This window comes from Hemiscyllium ocellatum, chromosome 19, assembly GCF_020745735.1.
Source record: "Hemiscyllium ocellatum isolate sHemOce1 chromosome 19, sHemOce1.pat.X.cur, whole genome shotgun sequence".
In the NCBI taxonomy this organism is placed as follows: Eukaryota; Metazoa; Chordata; class Chondrichthyes; order Orectolobiformes; family Hemiscylliidae; genus Hemiscyllium; species Hemiscyllium ocellatum.
The window spans coordinates 49,422,017-49,437,820 of record NC_083419.1 but is presented as its reverse complement, the minus strand read 5'-3'; the positions used below and the strand labels follow the sequence as shown (position 1 = coordinate 49,437,820).

Sequence of the window (15,804 nt, the reverse complement as noted above, 5' to 3'; positions counted from 1 at the left end):
AACCATTCTGCAATTTGTGGCAATCCATAATTCAAGGGATATATACATCTCGCTCACCACAAATTGCAGCATTTTCTCACTAGTAGCATCATGTCCATTTAATTGAGCATTATTTTCCCAACATGTTCTGGGCCAATATTATAATTTAGATTAGAGTTCAACTTATTTAAAGTTAATAAAGGGAAAATAACATTTTTCAAAATATTCCTATTGCTGCATTAATTCCTCTGCTTCATGACAAAGTGTTTGGCTGCCCTTCAATGGACAGGGATTCACAGTTCTGATGTGTTAAAATGGTAAATTAGAAACTATTGTATAAGTTTATATTTCAAATTTCTTAGGCAAGACAATGATGGGTCATATGGAGAATAATAAACCCTGACTTTGTCATTACTGATGTTAAAGACTGTAATCTGATACTTAAATATTGGAAGAGCTTACAGCCATGCAGTAATTATTTTTCAACCACATGGCAGCAATGATAAATGACAAGGTAAGACCTGAGCTTTACAGGATAGTAAGCAATCAATGATATAATCAAGAAAGGAATATGATGGGAAGTTGCAGTTACCTTACAGTGTAGAATTAATGCTGCAAAATTAAGCATTCCTATGTAAAGTGTTCTTACTATTCTCTTTAACGGTCAGCTTATTGCTGTAAGTCAATCGTAGAAGTGATCTGGTACAGAAAAAGAACATGTGGCCCATCAAGTTTGCACAAATGAGTAGCTTGACTTTGATTCATACCTTCTCCTACTCCCCTCCTCAACCCTGACCATACTTTTGCAGAGTATTTCAGTTTAAATACTCAACAAAAGCCCTCTTGAATGCTTCAAATGAACCTGCCTCTACCACAATTCCAGGCAGTGAATTTCCAAATTCAAACACTGCTGTACATTTTTTTCCTCACATGCTTCCTTTGCAAATCACGAAATCTGTGTCCTCTCATTCTTGACGCACTTACAAGTGGGAAAGGTTTCTCCCTATCTAGTGTATCCAGTTACCTCATGATTTTGAAATGGTCTATCTTTTCTCCTCTTAGAAATCACACAACACCAGGTTCTGGTCCAACAGGTTTGATTGGAAGCACACTAGCTTTCGGAGCAACACTCCTTCAGGTGGTAGTGGAGGGCTCAATCCTAACAGAATTTATAGCAAAAATTTACAGTGTGATGTAACTGAAATTATACATTGAAAAATTGATTGTCTGTAAAGCCTTTCATCTGTTAGAATACAGTGATAGAAAGAAGTGAAACTATCACTGTCTGTTAAGCCTTTCATCTGTTAGAGTACAGTGATAGTTTCACTTATTTCTATCACTGTATTCTAACAGATGAAAGGCTTAACAGACAATCAATTTTTCAATGTATAATTTCAGTTACATCACACTGTAAATTTTTGCTATAAATTCTTTGTTAGGATTGAGCCCTCCACTATCGCCTGACGAAGAAGGTAGTGTGCTTCCAATTAAACCTGTTGGACTATAACCTGGTGTTGTGTGATTTTTAACTTTGTACACCCCAGTCCAACACCGGCATCTCCAAATCATGACTTTTCTCCTCTTAGCCTTCACCTCTGCAAGGGAAACAGTCTAAATCTCTCCAATCTATCTTCATAACTCAATTAATTCAAACCTGACTTCATGTAAGAATCATGTGGGATAGCATGACACAGGGCAAATTTATTATCATTTTATCCTTTACACTGAGCAACATCTCATCCTTAGGGATTTTGCCCTCCATCATAAGCCCCTTGTCCACATACCTTTTGAGTTAACTACCTTTGTGTACTCTCTTTAATGCTCCTATAATTTCATCTCTGACCCAGATTTATGGCCTTCTCCTCTCCTATTATTTCTCTGTTTTCATCATTTCAATCAGAGACAAAGTGATCTCTGATTCCTTCCTCATTCTCAGGGAGGAAAGCTGACAGGTATCTGTCAGCATGGTGGCTCAGTGGTTAGCACTGCTGCTTCACAGCACCAGGGACCTAGGTTCGATTACACCCTTGAGTGACTGTCTGTGCGGAGTTTGCACATTCTCCCCATGTCTGTGTGGGTTTCCTCTGAGTGCCGTAAGTGTCCTCCCATGGTAGATAGGCTATGGTAAATGGTCCCAAAGAGTTCAGGTGGGTGGTTTAGCTATGGGGATAGTGTGGCAATTGGGGTAGGCTGTTCATTAGAGGGTCAGTGCGTCTTTCCATACTGTAGGGTTTCTATAATCCCATCTCTGGTGAAAAACATATCTCTCCATTAAAATCTTAGGTCCTATGCTAAGAGGTGTACTATAACTCGAGATGCTCAGAGAGGGAGAAGGTGCTATAGGTGTAGGTGGACCAAAATGAAATTGACAATTCAGGACACAGCTCTACTACAGGAGACAAAAGATAAAGGAATCTCACAATAAAGCTTCGTGAGTTACATTTCTTTAAAAATATATTGTCCTTTAGCATCTGTACTAATTCAAATAAAAAAGATTTACAATGTAAAAGTTCTTCTGATGAAAAGGGATTGATCTTCCTCTGTTATGACAATACTGGTTTAATAGAAAAACAAAGCTGAGTCATTGATAACATGCAGGTGCCAATGAGTCCATTCAAAATAGTCCAACAAACATTTATCAATCAGCATGCAAAGTTTTATATTGTACAGATAGTGGAAATCGAAAATAATTTAGCATACTCAAAATCTGACTTAATTGATCTTCATATTGACTCTTTCCATGTCTTTATCCTCAGCCAACACGGTCAACCATTTAAACACTTCAGCATCAGAGTGTAGACCTAGTCTGCCGGATATTTCCAAAGCGGTTCAGCAAAACTTCAGGAGCAAAGCAGGAAACAATGTTCAGGAAGTAAATGGGAAAGCTACCCCAAGTAAATTCACATCACACGCGACAAATCCAAAGCCTCAAGGTAAGTGATTGCCAGAACTGAGAGATGTATCAAAGATGCTTCCTTAATATTTTTTCATTTTTCATATATGCTGCCACAGAGTTCAACAAGGAAGATGGTGATGAGCATTGTGTGGATGGATTAAAACAGTGACTAGGTGGAGACATTTCCAGCTTTCTGACTGCATTATAAATGTGTGAATTCCTCCTGAAACACTACCAGGTTAGCTCCTCCCTCTTAAATCCTCAACCAGGCTGTTCCTGGATGATCAGGGGATCAAGTCCTGGATCCGTCTTAGAGCCATTGCCCCAGAGTATTCTTGACTCCTCAGTTAACTACTGCAAACTGCTTATATAAGCACATGTACTTCAGCTATAAAGGAGAGAAAAGGGTGAAAGCAATTGCACTTCCTGGGCCCAGAATACTTCAAGTACATAAATCATATCTGAATTTCTGTTACACAAGTATCACAGTGCCGCAGTGCAGATTCAGCTGCAGCACAACTTTAACACAGAAAAAAAAGCAGGATTTTAACTATGAAAATGCACAGGTTTGAGGCTGGATAGACATAGAACAGAACAGCACAGGATGGAAGATTAAAGTATTAAAAATGTAATCCCAAAACCCAACCCACCCGCTTTGATTTTTACTTCCAGGTGGCAGGTTGGCAATTTAAACAGTAGAAATGGAACACGGGTTTAGAAAATCTGTAAGCTAAAGGAAAACAAGGTCAACTGAGGTATTCAAAGAATCCTACTCCAGCCACTGATTTCCCAGGCCCCAAACCTTATTCCCCCATCAATATTCCCTCCAAACTATACTCAGAGCACACAAATCTTTTATTTTAGGTGCCCAGATCCAATACATCTCTCCAGCAGCAGTTCATGAGCAGTAATTTGTGGGGACCAACTAGTGTGCAACCTCCATGGAGATTTCAGGGTTAATGCATCACTGAGCAGCTTTTAGGGAACACAATTCCACCCCCCTACCCTCCGCCACACAACCCCCTTGGACCTTTGACAATGTAGGACTCTAATTTCCTCTACATTGGGAGACAGGCCGTCTACTTGCGGAACGTTTCAGAGAACACCTCTGGGACACCCGCATCAACCAACCCAACCATCCCGTGGCTCAACACTTCAACTCCCCCTCCCACTTTGCCAAGGACATGCAGGTCCTTGGCCTCCTCCATCGCCAGACCATGGCAACAGGACGCCTGGAGGAAGAGCGCCTCACCTTCCGCCTAGGAACCCTCCAACCACAAGGGATGAATGCAGATTTCTCCAGCTTCCTCATTTCCCCTCCCCCCACCATATCTCAGTCCCAACCCTCGGACTCAGCACCGCCTTCTTGACCTGCCATCTTCTTCCCGACCTCTCTGTCCCCACCCCCTCTCCAGCCTATCACCCTCACTTTGACCTCCTTCCACCTATCGCATTCCAAACGCCCCTCCCCCTAGTCCCTCCTCCCTACCTTTTATCTTAGCCTGCTCAGCACATACTCCTCATTCCTGAAGAAGGGCTTATGCCCGAAACGTGATTCTCCTGCTCCTTGAATGTTGCCTGACCTGCTGCGCTTTTCCAGCAACACATTTTTCAGCTCTAATCTCCAACACGATTACATTCTGGTAAATGGAAGGTCCTGCTGGGTCCTGTTGAATCTTCTCAATGTTTCTTGTTCAATTAGAAATGCAACCTGTCTGTCAGTCAGGCTGCCTTTGAGGTGGAAAAGCTGTCCTGCAGCTGGGAATACTCAGATTGCCCCACCACCTTTCCCATTGTCGAAAGTTTGTTTTTCATACTTACAGTGTGGAAGCAGGCCATTCAGCTCATTGAGTCCACACTGAACCTCCGAAGAGCATCCCACCCAGAACCAGCCACCTATCATACCCCCGTAACCCCTCATATCCCATGGCTAATCCAACTAACCTACACATCTTTGGACTGTGGGAGAAAACTTACGCAAACATAGGGAGAATGTGCAAACTCCACAGACAGTTGCATCAGAATCGAACCTGGGTCCCTGGCACTGTAAGGCTGCAGTGCTAACCAGTGAGCTACCATGCCATTCTCTTCAGTGGTCAGTACTTCATTCTAACAGTTGGGAAGGTAGAGATGGAAAATCATGAATAATTCCAAAAACAAGTGGATACCATTGAGGATACTGTCCATTATTTCTAGATGCTTGCACACTCTTCCTATGACAGCGGCAACTATTCCAAAGTATATTATTGGCCATAAAGTACTTTGAAATATCTGATGGTTAAAAGCTGTGAGATAGGATAAATACTTCTCATCTAGGAACAAGAGGTATAGGTTAAATCAGCAAAAGACAAATATAAGTCTAATGGCAAGAAGTACCTGTGAACATCTGCCTCCAATCAACTTTTGAAAGTTCTTGCCTAATACCGTCAAAATTGGCCTTTCTCCAATTTAGAACTTCAACTTTTAGATCTGGCCTATCCTTTTCCATCACTATTTTAAAACGAATAGAATTATGGTCGCTGGCCCCAAAGTGCTCCCCCACTGACACTTCAGTCACCTGCCCAGCCTTATTTCCAAAGAGTAGGCCAAGTCTTGCACCTTCTCTAGTAAGTACATCCACACACTGAATCAGAAAATTGTCTTGTACACACTTAAGAAATTCCTCTCCATCTAAACCTTTAACACTATGGAAGTCCCAGTCAATGTTTGGAAAATTAAAATCCCCCACCATAACTACCCTATTATTCTTACGGATAGCTGAGATCTCCTTACAAGTTTGTTTCTCAATTTTCCTCTGACTATTAGGAGATCTATAATACAATCCCAATAAGGCGATCATCCCTTTCTTATTTCTCAGTTCCACCCAATTAATTCCCTGGATGTATTTCTGGGAATATACCACACCGCCTCCTCTCTTGCCTCCCTTTCTATCCTTCCTGTAGCATTTGAATTGTGGAACATTAAGCTGCCAGTCCTGCCCATCCCTGAGCCATGTTTCTGTAATCGCTATGATATCCCAGTCCCATGTTCCTAACCATGCCCTGAGTTCACCTGCCTTCTCTGTTAGGCCCCTTGCATTGAAATAAATGCTGTTTAATTCATTAGTCCTACCTTGCCCCTGCCTGCTCTGACTGTTTGACTCACCTCTGTTCTCAGCTGTACCCGTCTCAGATCGATCTCTTTCCTCACTATCCCCCTGAGTCCCAACGCCCCCCCCCCCCCAACCTTACCAGTTTAAATCCTCCCAAGCAGTTCTCGCAAATCTCCCTACCAGTATATTAGTTCCCTTCCAATTCAGGTGCAATCTGTCTTTCTTGTACAGGTCTCTTCTACCCCAGAAGAGATTCCAATGATCCACAAATGTGAATCCTTCTTCCATACACCAGCTCCTCATCCATGCATTCATCTGCTCTAATCTCCTATTCCTGCCCTCACTAGCTCGGAGCACTGGGAGAAATCGAGATATTACTACTCTTGAGGACCTCCTTTTTAAATTTCTGCCTAACTCTCTGTAATCTCCCTTCAGAATCTCAACCTTTTCCTTTCCAATGTCGTTGGTTCCAGTGTGGACAATAACCTCCTGCTGGCCCCTCTCCCCCCGTGAGAACATTCTGCACCCTCTCTGAGACATCCTTGATCCTGGCACCGGGGAAACAACACACCATTCTGTCTTTTCTCTGCTGGCCACAGAATGTCTGTCTGTACCTCTGACTACAGAATCCCCTAACACAATTGATCTCTTGAAAGCCGACGTACCCCTTGTTGCATTATAGCCAGTCTCAATACCAGAAACATGGCTGTTTGTGCTATGTTCCCCTGAGAATCCATCACCCCCTACATTTTCCAAAACAGCATCCTGTTTGAAATGGGTATAACCACAAAAGACTCCTGCTCTAGGTGCCGACCTCTCTCACCCTTCCTGGAGTTAACCCATCTATGTGACTGTATCTGAGACTTTTCCCCCTTCCTATAACTGCCATCCATCACATACTGTTGCTGTTGCAAATTCTTCATCGCTTCTGTTTGTCTCTCCAACCGATCCACTCGATCTGATAAGATTCGCATCCAACAGCATTTATGGCAGATATAATCCGCAGTAACCCTTAAACTCTCTTTAAACTCCCACATCTGACAAGTACATATCACTGCAAAGGCCATTTTTGCTCCTTCACAATCTACAGACCCAGAAAATAATACCGTCTTATTCCTCGACAAACACTGCCCCAGGTTAAATTAATAGCTATGGCTTATATTTTAAGTTTAATCAAGAGACTGATCTCCAAAAACATGTAATCAAGAAAGAACCCACTGTACCCACTACTGCAGCCTTTCTCTTGGACAGACTTAAAACAACAATTAACTTATCTGATTCTGTGCTGTGAACTTCGCCCAACAGTTCCTCCAAGATTAGTTGTGAATTTCACTGTTTGTTAATTTTCCCAGATGCACTCCGATGTCCAGCGATATACAAATTCAAACAGCAAAGGTGGTAACTGCAGGTTCTCTTTCTCTCTCCTGCACTGTCCTCACCATGTGCTTCCTTTGTCTGCTCTTCTCCCTTTTAAACTGCTGTTATTTTGACTTTTTTTCCCAAAGTTCCAAAACAATGCAACAGCATAAAAGACAATAACTGCTGCTCCTGGAATTCAAGGAAATCACCTCCAACACCTAAAATACCTCAAAAAAAAGGAGCAGCTCTTACAGCCAGAAACTTTTCCCGTCCTCCATCTTGGATTACCCAGAATCCTTTGTTGAAAGATTTTGGGTAAATTGCTGGAGGTAAAAGCTATGGAATCATTTAAGCATTGAAAATCAATAGCCTCAAATCTCTCATGGCATTCTCTCCTAACACTCACCTCTCAAGAAGTATGTACAGGTTGTTCTGCTATAACGTGTGTTTCGTTAACACAAATTTGTTGTAATGTGATTGAGGACACTTTCTAAAACATGAGCTTTTAAAACGTGTGTTAGCAGTAGCGCAATTACATCGTCAACAGTTTAAATGCTGATTCTAAAGGGCGATTTTTTAAATAATGTGGGATTGCAAAAGAACGCAACCATCACCTTATAAAAGAACTACCTGTATGTGCAATACTTAACACCTACCAACAGCAAATTTCATCTGATACAGATTGGCCTCAGTATATCGAGTTGCTCCTTAAGGGCACTCAGCCATTTTTATCTTCCTACTCAATTTAAAATTGGATTTCAGTCTTATCGATTTACAATGAAATTTTAAAACCAAGAGTATCAACACCAATCATCAGAACTCTCTTGGTGGCATCTATTCTCCTAGGTATTGTTCCTTCTTTATCTCAAAGATCCACTTTTGAGGCTTTTGAAGCTTTAGACATAAGATGGATGAGCTTTGAGGCTCCTTTGGAAATTGGCAGATACGATATTGTGGGGATAACTGAGACATGGCTTCAAGTGGAGATGGCCTGGGAAACGAATATTCAAGGCTACACGTGCTATCGTATGGACAGACTGACAGGCAGAGGGAGTGGGATGGCCTTGTTGGTAAGGGAGGATATTCAGTCCCTTGCGCGGGGGGACCTAGAGTCAGGGGATGTAGAGTCAGTGTGGATAGAGATGCGAAATACTAAGGGTAAAAAAACCCTCTTGGGAGTCATCTACAGGTCCCCAAACAGTAGTCTGGATGTCAGATGTAAGTTGAATCAGGAGCTGAAATTGGCCTGTCGCAAAGATGTTACTACAGTTGTTATGGGGGATTTTAACATGCAGGTAGACTGGGAGAATCAGGATGGTATTGGACCTCAAGAAAGAGACTTTGTGGAGTACCTCAGAGATGGATTCTTAGAGCAGCTGGTGTTGGAGCCGACCAGGGAAAAGGCAATTCTGGATCTGGTATTGTGTAACGAACCAGAATTGGTCAGAGACCTCGAAGTGAAGGAGTCATTGGGAAGTAGTGACCATATACATTAAGCTTCAATCTGCAATTTGAGAGGGAGAGGGTACAGTCGGAACTGACAGTACTTCTGTTGAATAAAGGGAACTATGGAGCTATGAGGGAGGAGCTGGCCAAAGTTGAATGGTGCAATACCCTAGCAGGGATGACAGTGGAGGAACAATGGCGGATATTTCTGTGTATAATGCAGAAGTTGCAGGATCAGTTCATTCCTAAAAGGAAGAAAGATCCCAGGAGGTGGCATGGGCTGCCGTGGCTGACGAGGGAAGTTAAGAAACATATAAAGTTAAAAGAGAAAAAGTATAACATAGCAAAGATAAGTGGGAAAACTGAGGGCTGGGAAGCTTTTAAAGAACAACAGAGGATTACTAAGAAGGAAATACGCAGAGGAAAAATGAGGTACGAAGGTAAACTGGCCAAAAATATAAAGGAGGATAGTAAAAGCTTTTTTAAGTATGTGCAAAGCAAAAAAATAGTTATGACTAAAATTGGGCCCTTGAAGACAGAAACAGGGGAATATATTACGGGGAACAAAGAAATGGCAGAAGAATTAAATGGGTACTTCAGATCTGTGTTCACTGGGGAAGACACAAGCAATCTCCCTGAGGTAACAGTGGCTGAAGGACCTGAACTTAAGGGAATCTATATTTGCCAGGATTTGGTGTTGGAGAGACTGTTGGGTCTGAAGGTTGATAAGTCTCCGGGGCCTGATGGTCTACATCCCAGGGTACTGAAGGAGGTGGCTCGGGAAATCGTGGATGCGGTGGTGATTATTTTTCAGAATTCGATAGATTCGGGGTCGGTTCCTGAGGATTGGAGGGTGGCTAATGTTATACCACTTTTTAAGAAAGGTGGGAGAGAGAAAGCAGGAAATTATAGACCAGTTAGTCTGACCTCAGTGGTGGGAAAGATGCTGGAGTCTATTATAAAAGGATGAAATTACAGCAGATCTGGATAATAGTAACAGGATAGGACAGAGTCAGCATGGATTTATGAAGGGGAAATCATGCTTGACTCATATTCTTGAATTTTTTGAGGAAATAACTCTGAAGATGGGCAAAGGAGATCCAGTAGATGTAGTGTACCTGGACTTTCAGAAAGCCTTTGATAAAGTCCCACACAGGAGGTTAGGGAGTAAAACTAGGGCGCATGATATTGGGGGCAAAGTACTAGATTGGATTGAAAATTGGTTGGCTGATAGGAAACAAAGAGTAGTGATAAACAGCTCCATTTCGGAATGGCAGGCAGTGACCAGTGGGGTACCGCAGGGATCCGTGCTGGGACCGCAGCTTTTTACAATATATGTTAATGATATGGAAGATGGTATCAGCAATAACATTAGCAAATTTGCTGATGATACAACGCTGGGTGGCAGGGTGAAATGTGATGAGGATGTCAGGAGATTACAGGGTGACCTGGACAAGTTAGGTGAGTGGGCAGATGCATGGTAGATGCAGTTTAATGTGGATAAATGTACAGTTATCCACTTTGGTGGCAAGAACAGGAAGGCAGATTACTACCTCAATGGAATCAACTTAGGTAAAAGGAGCAGTACAGAGAGATCTGGGTGTTCTTGTACACCAGTCAATGAAGGCAAGCATACAGGTACAGCAGGCGGCTAATAGCATGCTGGCCTTCATAACAAGAGCAATTGAATATAGAAGCAAAGAGGTCCTTCTGCAGCTGTACAGGGCCCTGGTGAGACCACACTTGGAGTACTGTGTGCAGTTCTGGTCTCCAAATTTGAGGGAAGACATTCTGGCTATTGAGGGAGTGCACTGTCGGTTCACGAGGTCAATTCCGAGGTCAATTCCTGGAATGGCGGGATTACCTTACACTGAAAGACTGGAGCGACTGGGCTTGTATACCCTTGAGCTTAGAAGATGGAGAGGGGATCTGACTGAGACATATAAGACTATTAAAGGATTGGACACTCTGACAGCAGGAAACATGGAGATAAGGCAGGAAGAGGATACTAATTAGGAATGATCAGTCATGATCATATTGAATGGCGGTGCAGGCTCAAAGGGCTGAATGGCCTACTCCTGCATCTATTCTCTATTGTCTAAGATGCAAGTTAACAAAAAATGTTTTTCAGTGCATATTCTGTGCTGCATTTTTATTTTAAGCGTAGTGGAAAAAGAGAACTAGTGTAGTTTAAATATTTAAGTTTAGGTTCTCTCTTAAATATTATAATTTGGTCAGTTATTGCAACCCAGTTTACTTACTTCCTGTAACTGAAATTTTCAACTGGGGAATAGTGTGATTTTGCAAGAGCAGCATTATTACATCATCATTTGAATTACAAACAAAACATATACATTAAAATGTATGGAAAAACACAAAAAACCATAAATTGAAACCAGATTTTCATCAAGTAATGCCATCTTGGAAACAATTAAAAAATGTGGGGTGGGACATGATTGCAGCATTGTTGCCCCATTCCCAGTTGAAGCAACTTCCGTGCAGGATAAGGATGGGGGGTAATCAGTCTACATAAGACAGTCCCTCCCTTACCAACTCCATTACAATGAAGGATGTACAAATTGCCTTGCAACTTTACTGGAGTTGGGTCCCCTTTTAAGTAGGGGTGGTTTCTGGTTGCCATGAGGAATTGTGAAGTACAGGTGCCTGAAGTCCCAATACGGAGCCAAAGAAAATCAGCCACTCCTGCTGGCATTCTTTCATTTACAGGCTTTGAAACACAAAACAAAATGTCCTTAGTCTTAGCAGTTAGGTGCAGTATTGTTCAATATGTTTTTTGCTGCATGATTTGGAGATGCCAGTGTTGGACTGGGGTGTACATTTTAAAAAATCACAACACCAGGTTATAGTCCAACACGTTTAATTGGAAGCATAGCTTTCAGAGCGATGCTCCTTAATCAGGTGATAGGATTGAGCCCTCCACTAATACAGAATTTATAGCAAAAAAATTATACATTGAATACAGTGACAGTTTCACTTCTTTCATGTGTAAATCACAAAACCGTTTTTTAAAAAAAAAGGTTGTATTCTCAGGTTAGCTGTTAACAATGGTGATAGCTAGACAATATGTTGAAGGTGTTGGCCCCGTGTTCTCTGTCTATGCCATGATGTTTCGATTGATTCTAAATCTAAAAAAAGTGACATAACAAGAGTTTTACATAAATTTGTGTAGTTTTTGCACAAAGTACAATGTAACCCTGCAAGTACAAATTCACCCCACAAAATGTGGGTGCACATGTGGGTCTTTGTCTGTCTGCATGTGTCCGTCTAGGTTGGGGGTTGAGCGTGAGAGAAAAAGTGTATGTGTGTATTGAGTGCAGAGTGTCTTAAGTCGGTGAGGGGGTGCATGTGTGAGCGTGTGGGTGTCTGTGTGCACACGAGCGTAGGAGTATCTGTGTATGTATAGTGCAATAGTGGTTACCTGTAATGTGACATGAACCCAAGGTCCCCAAGGCTGAGGCACTCCCTATGGGTACTGAACTTAGCTATCAGCCTCTGTTCGGCCACTTTTCTCTGCTGCCTGTCCCGCAGTCCATCTTGGAGGATGGTCACCTGAAGGTCCGAAGCGGAATGTCCTGTACCACTGAAGTGTTCCCCTCTTGTCTGTTATGTGGTGCCCATTCATCCATTGTCGTAGCCTTTGCTCGGTTTCCCCAGTGTACCATGCCTCCGGGTATCCTTGCCTGCAACGTTGTCTGAGTCACATAAGTACCTGCCATGTACAAGGTGGGAGGTGTCCCCACACGTAATGGTGGTATCTATGTCCACACTCTGACATGTCTTGCAGTGCCTACCATGACAGGGTTGTATGGAGTTGACCTGAGAACCAGGCAGCTTGCTACAAACAAAAACAATTAGCAACCGCCAAGTCTCAAACAGATTGTTGTTCGTAACAATAATTTGGGTACAAGTACAAAACAAAATGCAACCTCAGTTTATTTTTGAGCAAAAACAAATTGCTGGAAAAGCACAGCACTGATCTTTTCCAGTAATTTGTTTTTGTTTCTAATTTCAAGCATTTGCAGTTCTTTCAGTTTTTTGTTTAGTTTTGTTTAGTTTTCACTTCCTTCCATAGCTACAACATAACGAGGAAAACAGCTGAAATTTAGAATAAAAAAAACAGGTTATTAGTGAAATCTTATTGACCATAAAAAAGGGAATTCCATGGTACCTATTCACCATTGTGAAATTCATTTTTATACCAAGACAACAGCTCATTAGAACTGGTGCTCAAAAATCCCAGTGTTGTTTCCTCGATGTTTTGTTGCTATGATATTGAAGCTGGAATCCTGTCACCAAGTCAGCCTTTACATACACATGCATAGTACTTGACTCTGGTCCAGCTTCCTCAGAGCCAGCTCTCAAGAGTGAGCAGAACCTCTGACACTCCCATTTATATCTTCCTGATGGGACCAGGTTAACAGCCCCAATCAGGAAACTCATATTTCAAGAGTCCACTTGGCTGACTTCGTTCCAATCACCACATCCTTTCCCATTTAAGTCAGGGAGCATAGACCTGTTCTTTCTCTTGTAGCCGGTCCTGGGGCATTCTTGCACCAGGTCCGGTTTCTCCAAGTCAGCCTCAGCTACAGGCAGCACATACCTGACTGTAGCCCACCTCTTGTATCCAGAGCGGATCAGAAGAAGTTCATCCCCTTCTTCAGGCGGTAATGGCAGGAAGGCCATGTTCATGTCAGACTCAGATTTCTTTGATGCTAGACGGAGGGGAAAGAGTCGATGGGTACTGACAGTCTTTCTGGCTGTTCTGAAGGGCCATGTATGTTTTGCTCCAGCCCAGTTTTGGGGTTTGTAGCTTTCATGTGGTCGATGTGCTTGTTCAGGACCACCTCACCGGACTTTGTACATCACAGAACCTGACCTTATGTTGACCATACCTCCTACCCATGCAGGGGCATTCCCATGGTTATGGCACCAAATGTCATCTCCTGAAGGTAAACTGTATCTCTTGCTTAGGAGGAGCTTAGTGTTTGGCATTGGCATTCCTGATGCCATTTCACCTCAACTCCACAATGACTAAAGAATGTTGAGCCCATGAAAGGCAGAGTTTATGTACAACCAAGTTCAGGATTTACCCAGCCATTCCCACAAAATGTGGAGGAGCTGCTGGCAGTAATCTTTGTCCTTGTTGGCGTGGTCCCACTAATATGGCTGTCTGCATCCAATCCTGGCCACCTGACATAACCTCTCGTCAACATCTTCATTGTGGACACCCCTGGATGACTCCGGTAGGATTCAGCAAGTATCTGGCAGCAACCATTGCTTGGAACAATCACCCTTGCTTTCCATAATAAAGCACTGTCTTCTGCAGTGATCTGGTCTCACGGAGTTCAGAAAGATTTCAATTCTGATCCCTCAGGAAAGATTAGGCTGCTAATAACTGAAAAAGCTGTGGGTCCACAAGCTGCCAGGAAATTACTCACTGCTTTACCTCAGCCTCAATGTCATTTGTCCAGAAAAAAAAAATACACATTCTTTCCACATACTGGGCCCAGTCTTCAATGGTAGGATTGAACGAGTCAAGCTGCCCAAATAATGGCATGATGGAAGAAATGCTTACTCTAACTCAAAGATGACTGTCGTGAGCGAAATTCTACAAGAGTTTTTGTTCCCCCCTCCATCCCCACTGAAATAACTCCAGAGGCTGGTAAAGAGTGACCAAGCCACCCTTTATTTATAGGTGCATAGCACTGGACACTGATCCAGCTTCCCCAGAGTGAGCAAAACCCCATTACTCTTGTTCTTTCCACCCCCCCTCAACCATTAACCAAATGAGACAGGCCGCTTACTTGCGGAACGCTTCAGAGAACACCTCTGGGCCGCCCGAACCAACCAACCCAATCACCCCGTGGCTCAACACTTTAACTCCCCCTCCCACTCCACCGAGGACATGCAGGTCCTTGGACTCCTCCACCGGCAGAACACAACTACACGACGGCTGGAGGAGGAGCGCCTCATCTTCCGCCTGGGAACCCTCCAACCACAAGGTATGAATTCAGATTTCTCCAGCTTCCTCATTTCCCCTCCCCCCACCTTGTCTCAGTCGGTTCCCTCAACTCAGCACCGCCCTCCTAACCTGCAATCCTCTTCCTGACCTCTCCGCCCCCACCCCACTCCGGCCTATCACCCTCACCTTGACCTCCTTCCACCTATCCCACCTCCATCGCCCCTCCCCCTAGTCCCTCCTCCCTACCTTTTATCTCAGCCTGCTTGGCTCTCTCTCTTATTCCTGATGAAGGGCTTATGCTCGAAACGTCGAATTCTCTATTCCTGAGATGCTGCCTAACCTGCTGTGCTTTGACCAGCAACACATTTGCAGCTGTGATCTCCAGCATCTGCAGACCTCATTTTTTACTCAAATCAGCATTTACCCAGGCATAATGCACTAATGCACATGGCACTAATCCAGGTGGCTCAGAGCCAGCTCCGAGTGTGAGCAGAACCTCTGGCAATTTTTTTTAAAACAATTACAAAAAAAGGTTACAGAAAAACAATTAACGTTTACAGCTGTATACAACAGCAATTTTACACGGGAGAGGAGCAGCACAGCTAAGCCCCAAACCCTACCGTTCAACCAGTTTTCAGGGAAACGAGGACAAACCACGAATCCCAGTTTCAAACATGTAAGGAGATCAACAATGACATTTGCACAGAAGACAATACAAGCCCCCGTCCCTCCCACCTTCCAGCCACTCTAAGGCAGCCTGCCCCATGCTCCTTCCAGCCCTCTGTCCACACCATGTCCCTTCCAGTTCCCTGACACCTTTCAACCACCTCTAGGACAGCCCTCCCTGGTATCCGCCCAGGGTGACAGCACTGAGGATGGCTACCCGCCTTCTGGCTTTCTGTCTGCCCCTATGTACCATTGGGCTCAAACATTCCGATATGCCGTGCGGCCAGGGGGCTCTCCTGGCCCCCCTTTAGGGCAGCCCATCCCCTTCCCTGGGACGACGGTGTGCAGGGTAGCATACAAGTCTTCCGGATCTCAACCTGCCCC

The 15,804-nt window shown here is 43.5% G+C and overlaps 1 protein-coding gene across 3 annotated transcripts in view; it reads left to right on the top strand.

Annotated features, from left to right (window-relative positions):
- Positions 1–15,804, top strand: part of LOC132824971 (FYVE, RhoGEF and PH domain-containing protein 4-like) — a 249,282-nt gene that overhangs the window by 173,413 nt on the left and 60,065 nt on the right. For all 3 annotated transcript variants that reach the window (XM_060839900.1, XM_060839901.1, XM_060839902.1), the window contains one exon: positions 2,736–2,912. In XM_060839900.1, coding sequence (XP_060695883.1) covers positions 2,736–2,912 — 177 coding nt within the window. The remainder of the gene's footprint in view (positions 1–2,735; positions 2,913–15,804) is intronic.